General features: G+C 37.3%; 2 protein-coding genes across 3 annotated transcripts in view; one reads left to right on the forward strand and one right to left on the reverse strand.

Moving 5' to 3' along the window:
- The window catches only part of LOC118276118 (E3 SUMO-protein ligase EGR2), a 31,897-nt gene extending 25,572 nt beyond the window's left edge, over positions 1-6,325 (forward strand). Inside the window, exons 1-2 of one of the 2 annotated variants that reach the window (XM_035594294.2) lie at positions 371-793; positions 2,434-6,325. In XM_035594294.2, coding sequence (XP_035450187.1) covers positions 592-793; positions 2,434-3,368 — 1,137 coding nt within the window. In that variant the 5' untranslated portion in view covers positions 371-591 and the 3' untranslated portion in view covers positions 3,369-6,325. Of the gene's footprint in view, positions 1-370; positions 794-2,433 lie in introns of those variants that run through there. The other variant, XM_050707409.1, reaches the window with a different exon arrangement.
- Positions 6,326-7,788: 1,463 nt separating this feature from the next.
- LOC118276307 (protein TAPT1 homolog) lies at positions 7,789-14,982 on the reverse strand. The gene is made up of 10 exons (XM_035594569.2): positions 14,682-14,982; positions 14,321-14,585; positions 13,914-14,227; positions 13,218-13,315; positions 12,569-12,807; positions 11,970-12,158; positions 11,532-11,681; positions 10,966-11,083; positions 10,040-10,183; positions 7,789-9,488 (listed from the first exon to the last, which is right to left on the reverse strand). The coding sequence occupies exons 1-10, from the start codon at positions 14,806-14,808 to the stop codon at positions 9,321-9,323; spliced, it is 1,812 nt and encodes a 603-aa protein (XP_035450462.1). The 5' UTR covers positions 14,809-14,982; the 3' UTR covers positions 7,789-9,320.
- Positions 14,983-15,274: the final 292 nt, after the last annotated feature.

The raw sequence follows: 15,274 nt of genomic DNA on the forward strand, positions 1-15,274 counted from the left end.
TATTTATTATCACCTTTTTTAAATTACCCACTTAAACAAATATTAAAAGGAAAAACTCAATTACTAAAAAAATCAATTACAAGTGATGCCCTGAAAAACGTAGGTTGATCTCTGCCTACTTGTTTAATAGATAAACAAGAGAGCGTAAAGTTTTAGGTATTTGAAATATATCTCCGTCGTATAGATCAATAGTCGGATGTTCGTAGATGGCTAATTTGTAATTATCATGAAGGAGGAGTAGGTATGTACAGCTACGTGGGTCGTAGTCAGGAGGCTCGCGCTCAGTGTCGGGGCTCGGGGGCAGGAGGCGCTGGAGGCTCGGAGCCGCCGAGCGAGTGGCGGGGGGCGGCGCGGGCGGTAGGCGGCGTCGGGTGGTGACGTCAGCACAGGGGGGGCAGCGCGCCGCGCGATTGGCGGAGCTGCGCGCGCCGCTACCGAATATGGGACCGCGAGTCCATTGATAAAACTGCGACGCGGGGTCGCGCGGCGCCAGTCCCCTTCGCACCGGCCACGCGAGAGGCCGTTTTCACGCTGGCGCTGTTCGTAATTCCACTCGGCCCGTGGGCCGAGGAGCAGGTGGTGCCGGACGGGATGGGCACTGATGCGGATCACCCATCCGGCCCGCACCTGCTCTCCCTTGCTGATGTGGGCGCGCTCGGGTTCGACTGCGCGCTGAAGCCGGTGTCGACGCCGACGCCTGCAGCCGGCACGCCGACCGACCTGAACACGCCTGTCACCACGTCGGACCTGCCCGCCTTCTTCCCGACGCTGCTCGAGCCGCCTTCGATATCAGGTGCGAGTCCACGCTGCACCCGGTGCACCCGGCAGACACGCGCTCCACCGCCACTCGCAGGCGGCCTCGCCCCCGTCGGCCGCCGGCCGCGACCGATAACGTTGTAAATAAACAATCGGTCTTCGAAGCCAATTGAGCCTCGATATCCTTTACGTTTCTGTGCATTTACTGAAAAATAGATCGGGTTTGTGACAGCTTTGAAATTTAACGTTACGACGAAGATAAAAGTTTCTGCGCGGTTCAAGTTACAGTGTTTAGTGAAATTGAAAGTTCAGCGGCCCGTGTCATATGTTCGGATCGATACACAAAGCTGAATGAAGCTTCCCTTGTGTACCTAGCTACCTAGATACTGGCACTAAGTATATAGCGCCCGGCGCCACCCTCACCCGTCTCTTGTCGTGCTCTATCATGATCGTTAAGTGCGTTTCGCTATCTAAAAATATCAAGACTTTGGATAAATCACATGGGGTAAATATAACCAGGAAACCTTTCATTTATATACAAGACAATTTTTAAATAGAATTCAATTTTAGAATTAGTATACCTATAAAAGTTTAATCTTTCATTAGTTTAACATTTAATTTTTACCAGTCAATTTTTAAATAAGTATTTTAATAGAATAAATAAAATTGAATTTGCTTCCTAATAATATAAGGAACCAAGTTTACTCATTAAGTATTTGAAATTGCAACCAAATATAACAATTTCATTGAGTAGAATACAATCAAAATTTTTATAAGTTGATTTTATTTATTTTTTTATTCTCCTTTACATTTTATTATTAAATTATTGCAATTATTATGTGTATTATTAAACAAAGTATTCAGATAATGGTCACTATTTACGGTACTATTTTTAATGTTGAAATTGGATGGACGAATAGAAATTCAATATGATTAATTGAAGTTTCAAACCTAATTAGAAATTAACTTGGCATTTAATTTTTGTTTTAATTACGTTGTATTATGCTCGCTTTCAGTAATTTTATTAAATGACTGAAATATTAATATCTGATATTAAGACCTGTCAACATAATATAAAATTACTGAGTTGCCTTTTATAATTTTAAATTTGGTTGTATTTCCAATTGTTACGTGACTGAATTTTATTACGTTAAAAATTAAATATTTAAAATTAAAAAGTGTGGTTAAAAAATAAAACAAAAGTTTTGTTAAAACAATAACAAATAAATGAACAATAAAAATATTCCCCAGTAGGTGATGGTCAACGGTCAAAATGGTAGTTCAGAGTATACATGTCCGGATAGGTTAGTGATACGCACTTATCGACTTCCTACGTTATCGAGCGCCGCGTAGCATTGCGCCATCCGCTCCGCCGGGCCCGTGCCGCATGCCGCATCCACAACACATGCAAAAATTACCAAACACTAACACTCCGTAAACATTCGTTTTTATCGCTAATAACAGTAATGTCAAACATATCCAAATGTTTCATTATTTTTCGCAAGTTGTATACAATTATTACGCATTGAAACAATTAATAACTGTTAGCTAACCGAAGGTGAACACTACATTTTTTACGGTCGTTTTCTGTTTATTAGCAATCATGTCAATCAGTGTCATGTCAATATTTAACTTTTTGCAACAGAATGTTAATGGATTTTTTCTATTTTGCTGCAGGTACACTAACGGGCGATGAGCTATCGTTAGGGTGCTCGCCACGTCGACACAAGCATGAAGCTTCGTTGTCCCCGGGCGCACGCGCCGAGGACGCTAGCAATGCGTCTAGTGCAAGCGCATCTCTATACGGGCCGCCAGCCGGCAGCGCCGGCAAGCGCGCGCCCTCGCCACCCCTGCAGTGGCTGCTGCCGCCCGGCCCCGGCCCCGGCAGCGTCGACAAGTACTTCCAGCAAGAGTACGAGGAGCGCGTTGAGCTGCTCCCGCCAGAGTGCCAACCCTACTGCGCGCCGTCGCAGCCGTGTCCACCGCCGCAGCACTGTGAATACCGCCCTCCGCCGCAACCACAGCAACAGCACACGTGGGAGACGCAGGAGTACGCCAGTGCGCCGCAGCCCACTCCGGGACCCTCCGGCCTTCCTAAGCGGGAGCCGTACCCGAGCCCGGCCGGCCCTAGCGACAGACCAGTGCAGCTAGCCGAATACAACCCGTCCACGAGTAAAGGACACGAGATTCTTTCTCAAGTATATCAGCAGAGTGCGCAACCGCTGCGGCTTGTCGCGGTCAAACCCCGCAAGTATCCCAACAGGCCGAGCAAAACCCCCGTCCACGAGCGACCATACGCTTGTCCAGTGGAAGGCTGCGACCGCAGGTTCTCGAGATCAGACGAGCTGACGCGGCATATACGCATCCATACGGGCCAGAAACCGTTCCAGTGTCGCATCTGCATGCGCTCCTTCAGCAGATCGGATCATCTGACGACGCACGTACGAACTCACACGGGTGAAAAGCCATTCGCGTGTGATGTGTGCGGGCGCAAGTTCGCGCGGTCTGACGAGAAGAAGCGGCACGCGAAGGTGCACCTGAAGCAGCGGCTGAAGCGCGAGCGCGGCGGCGGCGGCGCGCACCACCACGAGCACGGGCACGCCTCGCTCTAGCAGTCAGCCGCCGCCACGGCCACCGCCGCGCGGCCCTCCTCGGAGTCTTCTGACGACAGTGACAACAGTGGCGGTGACTCTTACACGGACAACTGAACTTTTTATACTTTCACGTTGAAATTATCGAATGATTTCATCGCTTAGGTGTAAATGAATTGTCTTTAACAAAGCTTTATTAACTCTACATTTGTAAATTCACTGAAATTTATATATATCTTTTTATACATATTTGTAATTACTATGGTAGGATTCGATTTGCTCGATGTATTTATTTAATTAGATAGGTTAATTGAAAAACTGACTGGGAACAAACGTAGATACGAAGCGATGTGGCCTAATGTGTCCAGTGTGTGTGTCGTTACGTTTCTATGCAAAGAGAACTTTGTCGCCTCGAGTGGTGATTAGAGTCACTGTCGTCCTCGGCATTATGTGAACACATATCTTTCTGTCTGATGGCAGTCCAATGGATAGGCTTAGCGGTGTCTGGAAAGATATTCTCTTGTTATGCTATCGATTAGTTGTACGTTGTTGTAGTATTACGAGAAGTGACCGTTTTGTTACGGAGATGAACTTTACAAGTAACTTGACTGAAACCGTCTTCTTGACATCGACAGTCGACAGCGGGAACTAATTGATATCTAAGTAAATAAGTATGTGACAAATTTTGGGGGTAAACCTACTCTGTCTAGGGTACCTACCGAGTGTGTGGGTATATGTATGTTATATTCTTTTGTTTGACAAACTAACGTGAAACTGTGCCATTAATTTAACTTTATAACGTGCCACTGCAATTTTTATTTTTATTTACATAATTATGTAATTAAATAAGTATAACACGACTGCTGAATAAGTGATAACTATGATTATTTCGTTATACTATATTTCTAGTCGAAGATAAAGTATAAACGCGAGGATGTCGACTATTATGTTTGTGTTTAGATAATATAATGTCTGCCATTACTAACCGTAGGTATATACATATATATATTTACGTTTCGACAGCTGCTGTCATGATCTTCTCTTGCTCAAACGTTTAATTTTACTAAATTTGCTCAAGTCTGCTTCTGGTACATATTCCAAGTGATATGGTTCCTCTACGTTTCCACTAATGTTCTTTGTTTCGCTCACACCATGTGTTGCCCTCTTCGTGCACTCGTTGTTCAGTAATTTCACTATGATATGAACTTTTCCCAGTGGCATATATTTTTATAGTGTACGTATTATTACATAGACTAATCTAGTAAAAGTTTAGCATGTAGCGTTTAAATTATGATCTCTTAATCATTAATAATTATTTTCAATCGTAGTGAAGGCCCTTTATTTATAATACTCATAAGTTTCTGTATAGTTGTAACTATGTGTAAGATTCATATTTTGGATTTCAGTAACTGTGATGACGATGTTACACTGTCTGCTAGGGGCGCGGTCGCCGTCGACCGCTAGGTTCCTAGGTAAATTATTATTGTCTACTGCATTACTTACAAACTAAGATATTTTTGCATTATATTCAATTGTTATTAACTAAATAAGGTATCCTATATACTGTAGGGTTTCTTATTCGTTCGTTCACTTATATAATATTTACGAAAACCATTTCGAGTTTTTAAGTAATGCGGTTTCAAAACTTAAATGTTGTCTCTCCTTGTTTTTCTCATTAATGTTAAGCACAAAATAGTCGTAGCTTTGACATTTCATAAATACAGTAAAAATGTTTTTATGGAACCGCCTTTGTAAGTCTTGATACTTTTGTACAAGTTCCATGTAAAATATTTTTGTTGGGTACATACATAATACTAGTACAAACATCATGTTCTTAGAATAGGAATGTATCACAAACAGCGCAGTCGTAACAATCCGGATATAGGTACAACAGACTGTTAAAGTTTCACCGAATAAACCGTGATAGAACTACAGGGTGGGCCTTTCAGTAACGTCGGTCATTATGAATTTAAGAAATCTGACAATAATATTGCTAACTCCTGCGCCTGCAATGTAACCCACTAACTGTTAATGGGAGCGGTTCAATCCACCGTGCACAGATCATCACATTTACTCTAACATGTGTTTGTCATCAGTTGAGTCAACTATCAGAGCATTTAAATGGAGCAAACAGCCAGCACGTAACTTTAGAGCGCCGTTCCCAAGTTATCCAGTCGCTTACGAAGCCTTTGTAGGATGTGGCAGCGAGAGCACGCGCGTGCGCCGCGCCTGCGTGTGCGCACACGGGCGTGCTCCCGCGCTTCAATAGAATGTCGTGTACGAGTTTATAATGTTTTTACTGTTATAGAAGAGACGAAGTCTCCGATAGACAAGGCTAGAGTAGATAGGTATTATAAATCGTATTCATGTTAATCAAACGAGTGAAATTGAAACGGAAAAGACTAAATTCTTACACATTTTACATAATGTTGCATCGCGTTCGCGTTAACGTTATTGATATACGGTGTTTGTATTAGGTTACGAGTTACGACTTGCCCATTGTTTGCACCCGCCGGCGACCGCCTCGCGGATGCGCCAGCGGGTCGGGTGGTGGTGGAGCGATCTCGCATTGTTGCATTATGTTTTACATTCACACAATCCCGTGCTTCGATCACACGAACACTTCATCTTAATATACCTAGCTCTTAAAGGACTTTCAACAAATACGATATCTAACTTTTATGGTGTTCACCTGATAGTGAATGGAAAACGAATTCTTTATGAAATTGTGGATGATTATTGTTTAAGCTATTTTATGTATTTCACCCGAGTGAAAGATGTTGTTGATGTTCTATAAATATAACTAGTTATAAGTAGGTATTGTTAAATCTCACTAATTTTTACTAAATTCTATTTAATTAAAATATTTGTAAATACACTCTGACTAAATTTGAATTTAATGTGTATATAAGAGAAATGAAATTTTTATTTAATGAATCCACCTAAGGTGACGAAATACAAATTGTTGAAAATTTGAATCTTGAAGTTTATATTTTGCCTTCCACATAACAAAATATCAGACCAAACCAAAAAATACCCAGTAAATTGAAAACATACAAACTGTTAGAAATGGTAAGTATATCAGGCGCATGATCATGGAATGCATCATAATATGAATGGAAAGATTTTTAAAAGGAGCTGTTGCAACACATACCTAATGCCTATACAGATATAGGTGCCCAGCCAAATAAATTCTAGTCAAAATTCAGTTCTCTGTTTAGTCATTTCTTTAAGAAAAGGATACCAAATTGTCAGATTGAAAAACTATCAACTATACTAACGAAAACAAAAGTACATCTTCGATTAGAGAACCGTAGACGATAATATCCTTTGCAACTTTCTATCAAGCTATAACTTCTACACTTCGATTTTAAAAAACAATTTGTTCATGCCAGTGCCATCTACCTTGTTTCGGATAAAACATCGTCTACGTAGAGAGAGCGTCATTTTATCTCAACAAGGAATGACGCAACCTTGTGGCAAGACCTGAGAGCGCACAGTGTAGTACAATGGCTCACTACAAGATGACGCCACAGAACCAACCCAAGAACTCAAAAGGTCCAATGACCATTATAAAATAGATGGCGTTGGCGGACCAAAATCAAATAAGAAATCAAAGAATAAACTAATTTCGATGTAAAATTCTGATTTTAAAATCGTTGTAGTTTGAATAAAACACAGGGTAATAAACGAAATAGTTGTGGGAAAAATAAATGACTGATCTAATAATATTTATCATAGTAAAGTATTAATCCAAACACGCGGGTATGCGTCTAGTCAAAGTCCATATTAATCAATACTTTTTGAACTTTGAATAGGCTTTCGACAGATATGATAATCTAGAACCGCTTTGTAAGATGAAGATTTAGTTAAAAATACATCTTTACGAAGTAATTTAAGGGTTTCTTTGCTAAGTATTGTCAAGATATTCAAATCAAAATCAACTTTAAGCATTATTTACTGTATAAATGAGAGGATACCTCAAGGTTCGACCTTGGGGCCATAAATGTTTTTTTGGTTAATTCTTGTTAATTAGTCAGAGAATATAGAGATTACAATGGAATTAAATTATGTACGCTATTTATTAAAAGCGAAGGTGTTTAAAAATATTAATTAATTATTGTTGTGGTCGTATCATTTAACAGTTGTCTAACGTCTGTAGTAAATTGTGTTTTCAATACTTTAGATTGTATTAACATCCTATAACTGTTTTATTTATAAAACTTGATAATTCAAAAAGCCTTGAGTCTTTATCGTGTTAGAAATTAATTATCATTTTCCTGTTGTTAACCATAATATATTATAAGGTATCGTTTAAAATGTGTTGTGTACAACCTTTTTAAAACAAGAAGAGTCTTGTTGAATTGAAATTGAAGTCAGTATTATATTTATCTAATTTCGTAAACTTACAGGAAAGGGTTTTAATTCAAATTAAAGAGTATTAAATAAACGAGTGATGATATAATTTATATAAAACCACGAACATATTATAGGAACAGATACAATTCGTCAAAATCATAAAAAATATAATTTTTATTTTAATGCTACATTTTAAATTATTTTTAATCTGCTAATTATACTACGAATAATTTAGTTATAAGTTACAATATTGTACTGATAAAACAATCCTGAGAGGATGGTGAGTGGAACATGAAGCTAATTATTATTTACAAACATTTTAGCATTATTACCAATTAAATTGTTAGTCCAGTAAAAAGTAACTTTGTACATAATGGCAATTGGCCATCAACATTAATTTATTTCAACAGTAATGTAGCATAAAATACATTTTATAATTTCATTTATTTTGCCCTCTACCAATTCCCACAAACACGATTAAAAATACCGTCTGTCTTGTTATAGACATGTAATGAGAAGTAATGAAACTCATGTGACAAAGCGAGTGGTGACTTTAAATGTAGGTGGACGGACAGGAAAATGGCGACTAAAGATGGATAGATTAGGACCAAGAGGAGAATGGAAAAAGGGACATATTTTGCCAACCCCAACAAGTAAGTTAGGATAAAGGCAGGAAGGATAATAATCTAAATACCATGACGAATGTATCTTACTCTATAACATATGAATATACTTAAAAAAAATATGCATCCATGTCCACCAAAATAGAATATATTGTTCTCTTCTATATTTTTAACATGAACTTTTTATGTATGTAATTATCATTCTGTTTAGTACCATTGGAATGATAAAAAAAAACTTTGAACTATCACACTTGTAAGGTTATATAACAAACTTTTATAAACAAAAATAAATTATGAATAAAGGTTATAAGAAAATGAATATATTAAGCACCTAATTCATATCAGTCTTAGAATTTAAGCTATGACATCCGTTTACCTTCCCGAATCGAGGATTAAGGTAATCTAACCTATGTCTAAGACATTACAAGAAATATATTAATTTATCTAAAATAGCCAATCAAAGCGGTCTGTCTCCACTAGTCATTAATTAAGTAAATATATCTAATGTTACTTCATTATCTAAATAAATATGTTGAAACTGTAACTTCCTTTCTACCGTGTACGAAATAAAAGAAGCATGCGTTTCGAAAACAAATATTATTTAATATTTTCATATTAACAATGTCATTCACCTGATAGAAAGCAAGGTACTGGTACTAAAGGATTTTTACCATATATTTAGCTTCGCTCGCTTTGTCATAGCTATAACTAGAACTCTGAACAAACAACTGGAACTCAGCTAAGACATAGGATAACAGAAACTACATTAGACACGAAATATCCAAAAATATTCGATATAAAAACCCAGTCAAACCAAGTACAAAACTGTACACACAATAGAAAAACAACGAGACGCAACGAGCGCGTTTCTATACTTATTTATATAAACAATTTTAAACATTTTGTCGGTTGAATGAATCTGTCATTAGACGAAGGACTAGATAGACCGCGTATATTAGAGTAGGATGTTTACCAAGCAGCACATGGTGTGCTATGTGGTCTCCTCGTAATGTTCCTCTGCCTTCACGAGGTTGGGTTCGGACTCGGAGCGTCGCTTGAGGCCGTCTGCGTCGGGCGACAGTGGTCGCTCCAACACTTCGGCCTGCGCACTAACCGCTGCGGCCGCCTTTATGTCTGGTGCACTTCTACTCACATCCACCTATTTAAAAAAAATATATATGTACCTATTTCAGTGTTTTCATCCAAATTTTGGTATTATACATCGGTTTCTTAAGCAGATAGTAAACTGAAGTATGCATGCCTACTATCAGGAAAGATTCACTCAAACCGGTGGGATTCCTAACTTGAATTTGTTATGATTCTTCAGATCATTAAGCAGATAGTAAACTGACGTATGCATGCCTACCATCAGGAAAGATCCACTCAAACTGGTGGGATTTCTAACTTGAATTTGTTATGATTCTTCAGATAATTAAACAGATAGTAAACTGACGTATGCATGCCTACTATCAGCAAAGATCCACTCAAACGGGCGAGGTTCCTAACTCCAAATCAAAATACCATCCTTCTGCCATTTTATATTTTATCTGGACTTTGAGAGACAAGAAAGACAGATGCCAGGCGAAAGACGGAAATATCGAACACGTCTAGTATTTCTTTTTCACCTTGTTATATAGGTTTTTGTGTACCATTTACTGAATAAAGAAAATTTCATCACAAGAAATTAAAGCAAAAAAATTCAATGTTTACCAGTTCTGTTTCAAGGAAATCGCCAGCCTCCTGTTTGACTTGTGTATTCATTTTGTCATTTAGATAACACACTCCGTTCAGGTCGATGGCGCTGTTTGAGAAGATGGCCGCAGCACCAACCGACGCGTCTACCAGCGATTCACTCTGTGATAATATAAGGATAACATTATAATAGTTCAGTTTATGGGTTTCCGATACTTACTTACTTGATACAATTTATGGGTCTCCCATACATACTTAGCGTCTTTAAGTCTACGTACATTAACTATTCTAAGTAATGGTGTTGGAATAGGGCTTAACCTACCTAAACCACCTTCAATCGACAAGTTTTCATGAACCAATTGACATTCCTTTGTTTGCTTACATGGGAGTATAAGGAATGATAGCCTGTCTCCACAGGTGAGGCGTGATTATAATATGTAGGTAGAAGGTATGTATGATTCTTAGAGGTCAATATCGATAAGTTTAGAGACTACGACGAGAAAATACCTAGGACATCCTATCTGTTGGTCGAGTGGTCGTAAGTGCGACTACCGGGCAAGGGGTCTCGGGTTCGATTCCCGGGTCGGATAAAGTATTGCTGGGGTTTTTTCGGTTTTATGGTCGAGTCTGGGCATGTACTCAACCCCACTCAACATGGGACTTACAGCATAAATATTGAAAAATGGGTGTACAACTGTACATTGTACAGGGCCGTAATATGCATCTCTGCCTACCCCGGGTACAGAAGGCGTGACGATAAATATATCTATATCATGTCTGGTGCAATGTGCAATTATACAAACAGATTAACTCATGAATTATGCATAAAGTACAGACATTAAATTAAACATAAACAATAGTCTATTGTAAACCATATCGTATAAGGTTTTGATTCTGTAATAAAACTTGTATAGCTATGAAACGCTATCTATATTTTTATTTACCAAAACAACATTTTCAGGAACTGTAAACTTCAACTGTGTTGGCTTTTTCGGTGGTGGCATCTCAGCTTCGGGTTTGTGGACGAAAGAATTATCTTTTGGGGTCAAGTCTTTTGGCTCTCTGAAACGACAATTTGAATTTGTTTACGTAGACCGTCTTGAATTGTTGTTTAAGGGATCGTAAACGCGACAATACTCCACTTGTGTTCGAAAGTAAAGTATTATTGAGGTTTTCAATTATCGAAATGCTCAGTTAATTATTATGATATTGGCTTACTCACTTAACTGTTTGACGAGAAACTCAACTAGTTTCAAGCCATGCTAGAGGCTCATATTCGTAACATAATAATTAATTTAGTATGTCTCACGAAAGTTATAATGAAATACTCGGTTTTAGCATGGAACCTAAAACTGTCCTAAATGTGCCAAAGAAGGGGAGCCTTTTTTAGCAGTGGGCATATTTCAGCTAGTGATGAGAGCAATGGGCTCGTCCCTCTATTATAAGAACCAGTACGAAACAATCAAATTGTTCACTGTGAAATAAACTAATATCAACAAAAGCTTCTCACCTTTTGGGCGTAGCGTGATAACTCTCATTCTTCTCCGTTTGATGCTGTGTAATCAAATCGCAAGCCTTTCCAAGTATAACGATAGAAACGAGTACTCTTACTGATATTAGGCACAAATAAGCTATTGTTATTAAGAAGATTGCTGCAAATCTGAAATGTAAGAACAATACAATAATCATTTAACACGTTAACCGCCACGTCGGACATTGATGACCGACGCTTAGCGGAAGATTTGCCTTTAACAGTTTTCTTTCGGCAGTTAATGCTTTAAATTAGTGGAGGATCAACTTTCAAAAATATAAAAGGTTAAAAAGAACATATATTCCAAAATAATTCAAAGAATGATCAGTGGATCATATCAAAGCAGTAGTTCACCCATCTATGTTTTGTATAATAATAAATACTTTAATATCAGCAATAAAATTAAATTTGACTTACCCATCAACTTTAACAGCATGAACTAGAACCCTGGTTATAACGACACCGAGAGGCAGAGGTATGAAGCCCATTCTGCGTGCCACTAAGTCCGAGTGGTCACTGAAGGCGTACTTCTGCCTCGTCTGCGCTACATCGTATGCCAAACTCACTGTGTATTCCCTATACACTCCATAGGGAATCTCATTGAACCTGGCCAGACATAAGAATAGAAAGACATAAATAAAAAGGGTTTAAAAGGTGACTATGTGGACAAATAAAGAATATGGTAAATCTAAAATTATTTTCTATCATCTAAAATCTAAAATTATTAAATATTGACCGCCTCGTTGGTCGAGTGGGCAAATGAGGGTTCGATTCCCGGGTCGGGTAAAGTATTACTGGGTTTTTATCGATTTTTCGAATTTCTCAGTAGTAGCACGGAGTCTGGAATTGTGCCCAGTATATGGCAATAGGCTCACCCACTATTACATGGGACTTATAACACAAACGGTGAAAAGTGGGCATACATTGTATAGCGACATTACGTGCCGTAATGTACTCTACCTACCCCTTCAGGGATAAAAGGCGTGACGTTATTTATTATTATTATCTAAAATTACCTAGTAATGAAAGCATGTTTGACCCAATCAATTATGACCTCGAAAGTAAGGACTAGGATACAGTCAGGTGCCAGTATCCAGAACCGTTCCTCCTTCCACATGTATTCCTTCATAGTTTGAAGCACAACTATGAATAGCAGCACCGACAGATGAAGTCGCTCCCTCACATCACTACAAGACACTTGGAACAAGTTGTTCTTGTCAAACTTCTTGAAGACACTGCCTTTGAGTTCAACAAACTAAAAAATAAAATACATGTTGTAAAATAAAGACAAGAATATGTTTGCAGTCAACTCAAAAACTACTGAATGGATTTTCATAAGGTTTTCTTCTGAGGATAGTGAGTTATTGTGTATAAACTTGTGAGAAATGTTGTATGGAAAACTAGCATATTATGTAGTTATCAAATAGATTTCCTTGAATTAAGTTATTCAGTGTTTTATCACCAGTAAGTTCATCTATAACATACTGAATTTAAATTAGAACATTCTGACAATTTAATCCAATAATACAAGTTTCACAATTTTAAGTAATTCTTTGCTATAATGTTAGAAATATTATGTAGGTAAACTATAAGTAATTACTATAAAAATCCAATACATTTTTATTTCTTCCGCAGCCATTGTTTATATTTGTATTTGATACTTACGTTGTTGGACATCATTATGATAAGAAGACTTTTATTATTCGAGTTGAAGGCTACATTCAGAGTTGTTGCTTGGAACAATACTAACAAACTGTGAAGAACTGAAATCGTTGCTAAGGAACATTATTTTTATTAAATCATAATGATTATCACACACACACACATTATAAAAAAGATTACTAAGTCATTATAATGATGAAATGCACTAATTGCTTTTGAAGTGATACAACCACATAATTAAGATTTTATGAGATAGGAAAATTGTATGAATTTGCACCGGTCGCCCAGCCACCGCGTGCAGTGATTTTATCAATTTAAAGTTATACATTTATTTCTAATAAGAACTAGTTGTTTCTAAGTGATATTTAAGTATGTCATTAAACTACTATAATAAATTAATTGTTGATAACAAAAAGCATGTATCTATTGTATGAAGGTCAACAAACATTCCATTTGCTTGTACTCTGTGCCAATTATTGTAGCAATGTCAACCACTGATAAATTAATTGTATGTTTTAAATCAATTAGCAGAATTTACATTAGATAACCTGATTTAGTAGTACTTACCTGTCATTAAACAAACAAATAAATTGTTGTTATTATTATGAAAAAAAAATGAGATTATGTCTACCAACTCTTATTGGAATTTGTTCTTGATAGATCCTACTATATGAAGTTACATGGTTTTCAAAAGGATACAGACATAGATCATAGCAAACAGCAGATGAGGTATTACTCCCAAATGTTCCCGCCTTCGATCTCTTGGCTCTGTAGCAGTCCAAAAGAGAGCATCAATAGTGTCTTGTCCAAAAGCTGAGAATAATCTATCGCCAACCTCCAGCATATTATAGAATATATATAATTTCATCACACTCTGGCTCTTCACTAAATGATACATCATATTAGTATCTATGTAGCACATTAGAATACTACAAATTACTAATATAAAACCTTTAAGCATGTCACATGTTTCTGCTGGTTTTAATATACTTTTGCGAGAATTTGAATAAAACCTGTAACAATATTAGAGATGATTATAATAATATTGAAAGTTACATAAAATAGGGTTCACATACTTATATTTCAATACAATTGTAGTTACTTACCCAAAACATTTCCTGAAAAGTCTGCTAAACAAGGTCCAAATAGCCATAATAAACCTCAACGGGAGGAATGTGTAAACAAACAGTAGAGAGTCAGCACATTGAAAGAACCCATAAGCCATAAATTTTTCCAATTCCTGAGGAATTTTAATAAAGGAATAAACCTTTTCTCTCCTTGCTGAAAACCGTTCTTCATCGTGTTCTAGTAAATATCCTCGTGTTAGCTCTACATGTAAAAACGCAAACAAAGAGGCCGCCTTCTCCGGATCTGTAATATACAATCCTAACGTAATTCACATGTCCAGCTAAGACTCATTTCAGTATTACTAAATCTATATTGTATCATTGATATCTATAACTTTACCTTTACATTTCGTTTCCTTCGCACCTCTATCAAAACTTAGATCGCCGGACGAATTTTGTGTGTTGGTTATAGACTTGAACCGTAACCTTTTAGTTTGTTCTTGCACCTCCTCGTTTTTGTTTAACATATTGGTTAAATTCACGATTAATCAAACTGCTAATCACTTTTACATTTGTATTGATTCTATTAGAATTTGTATTCTAATGCGGTAACTAAAGCTCTAAAATTTATTTATATTGACAGATTTTAATGACACAACATTGGATAATCTGACGTGCGCGGTGATTTACACAGCTGACATCTGACATCAAACATCAAGTTTAACATTGTCAATGTCAAATTCTCGCTAAACCATAGACTATAGACTAATACACCCAAAACCCCAAACTAGAATAGTACAGTCAAAGAGTATACAAATACTACGAGTACAGTTAGACGTTATAGATGTATTTTCACCAAATAATAACATAATCGTGAAGAAACTGCAAAAAAGTGTACATTATTATTGTGGTTATTAATATAAATAAAATAAAATTTAAAAACAAAACATTCTGAAAGACATATTAGTATTATTAACTTATAATCGACTAAAT

The sequence above is a fragment of the Spodoptera frugiperda genome, chromosome 31 (genome assembly GCF_023101765.2).
Source record: "Spodoptera frugiperda isolate SF20-4 chromosome 31, AGI-APGP_CSIRO_Sfru_2.0, whole genome shotgun sequence".
Classification (NCBI taxonomy): Eukaryota; Metazoa; Arthropoda; class Insecta; order Lepidoptera; family Noctuidae; genus Spodoptera; species Spodoptera frugiperda.

Coding starts and splice junctions, on each gene's coding strand:
- LOC118276307 (XM_035594569.2), bottom strand. CDS start 14,808: ATGTTAAACAAAAACGAGGAGGTGCAAGAACAAACTAAAAGGTTACGG. Junction 14,586..14,681: donor GAAGGAAACGAAATGTAAAG/GTAAAGTTATAG, acceptor TGTATATTACAG/ATCCGGAGAAGGCGGCCTCT. Junction 12,159..12,568: donor AAACATGCTTTCATTACTAG/GTAATTTTAGAT, acceptor ATGTCTGGCCAG/GTTCAATGAGATTCCCTATG.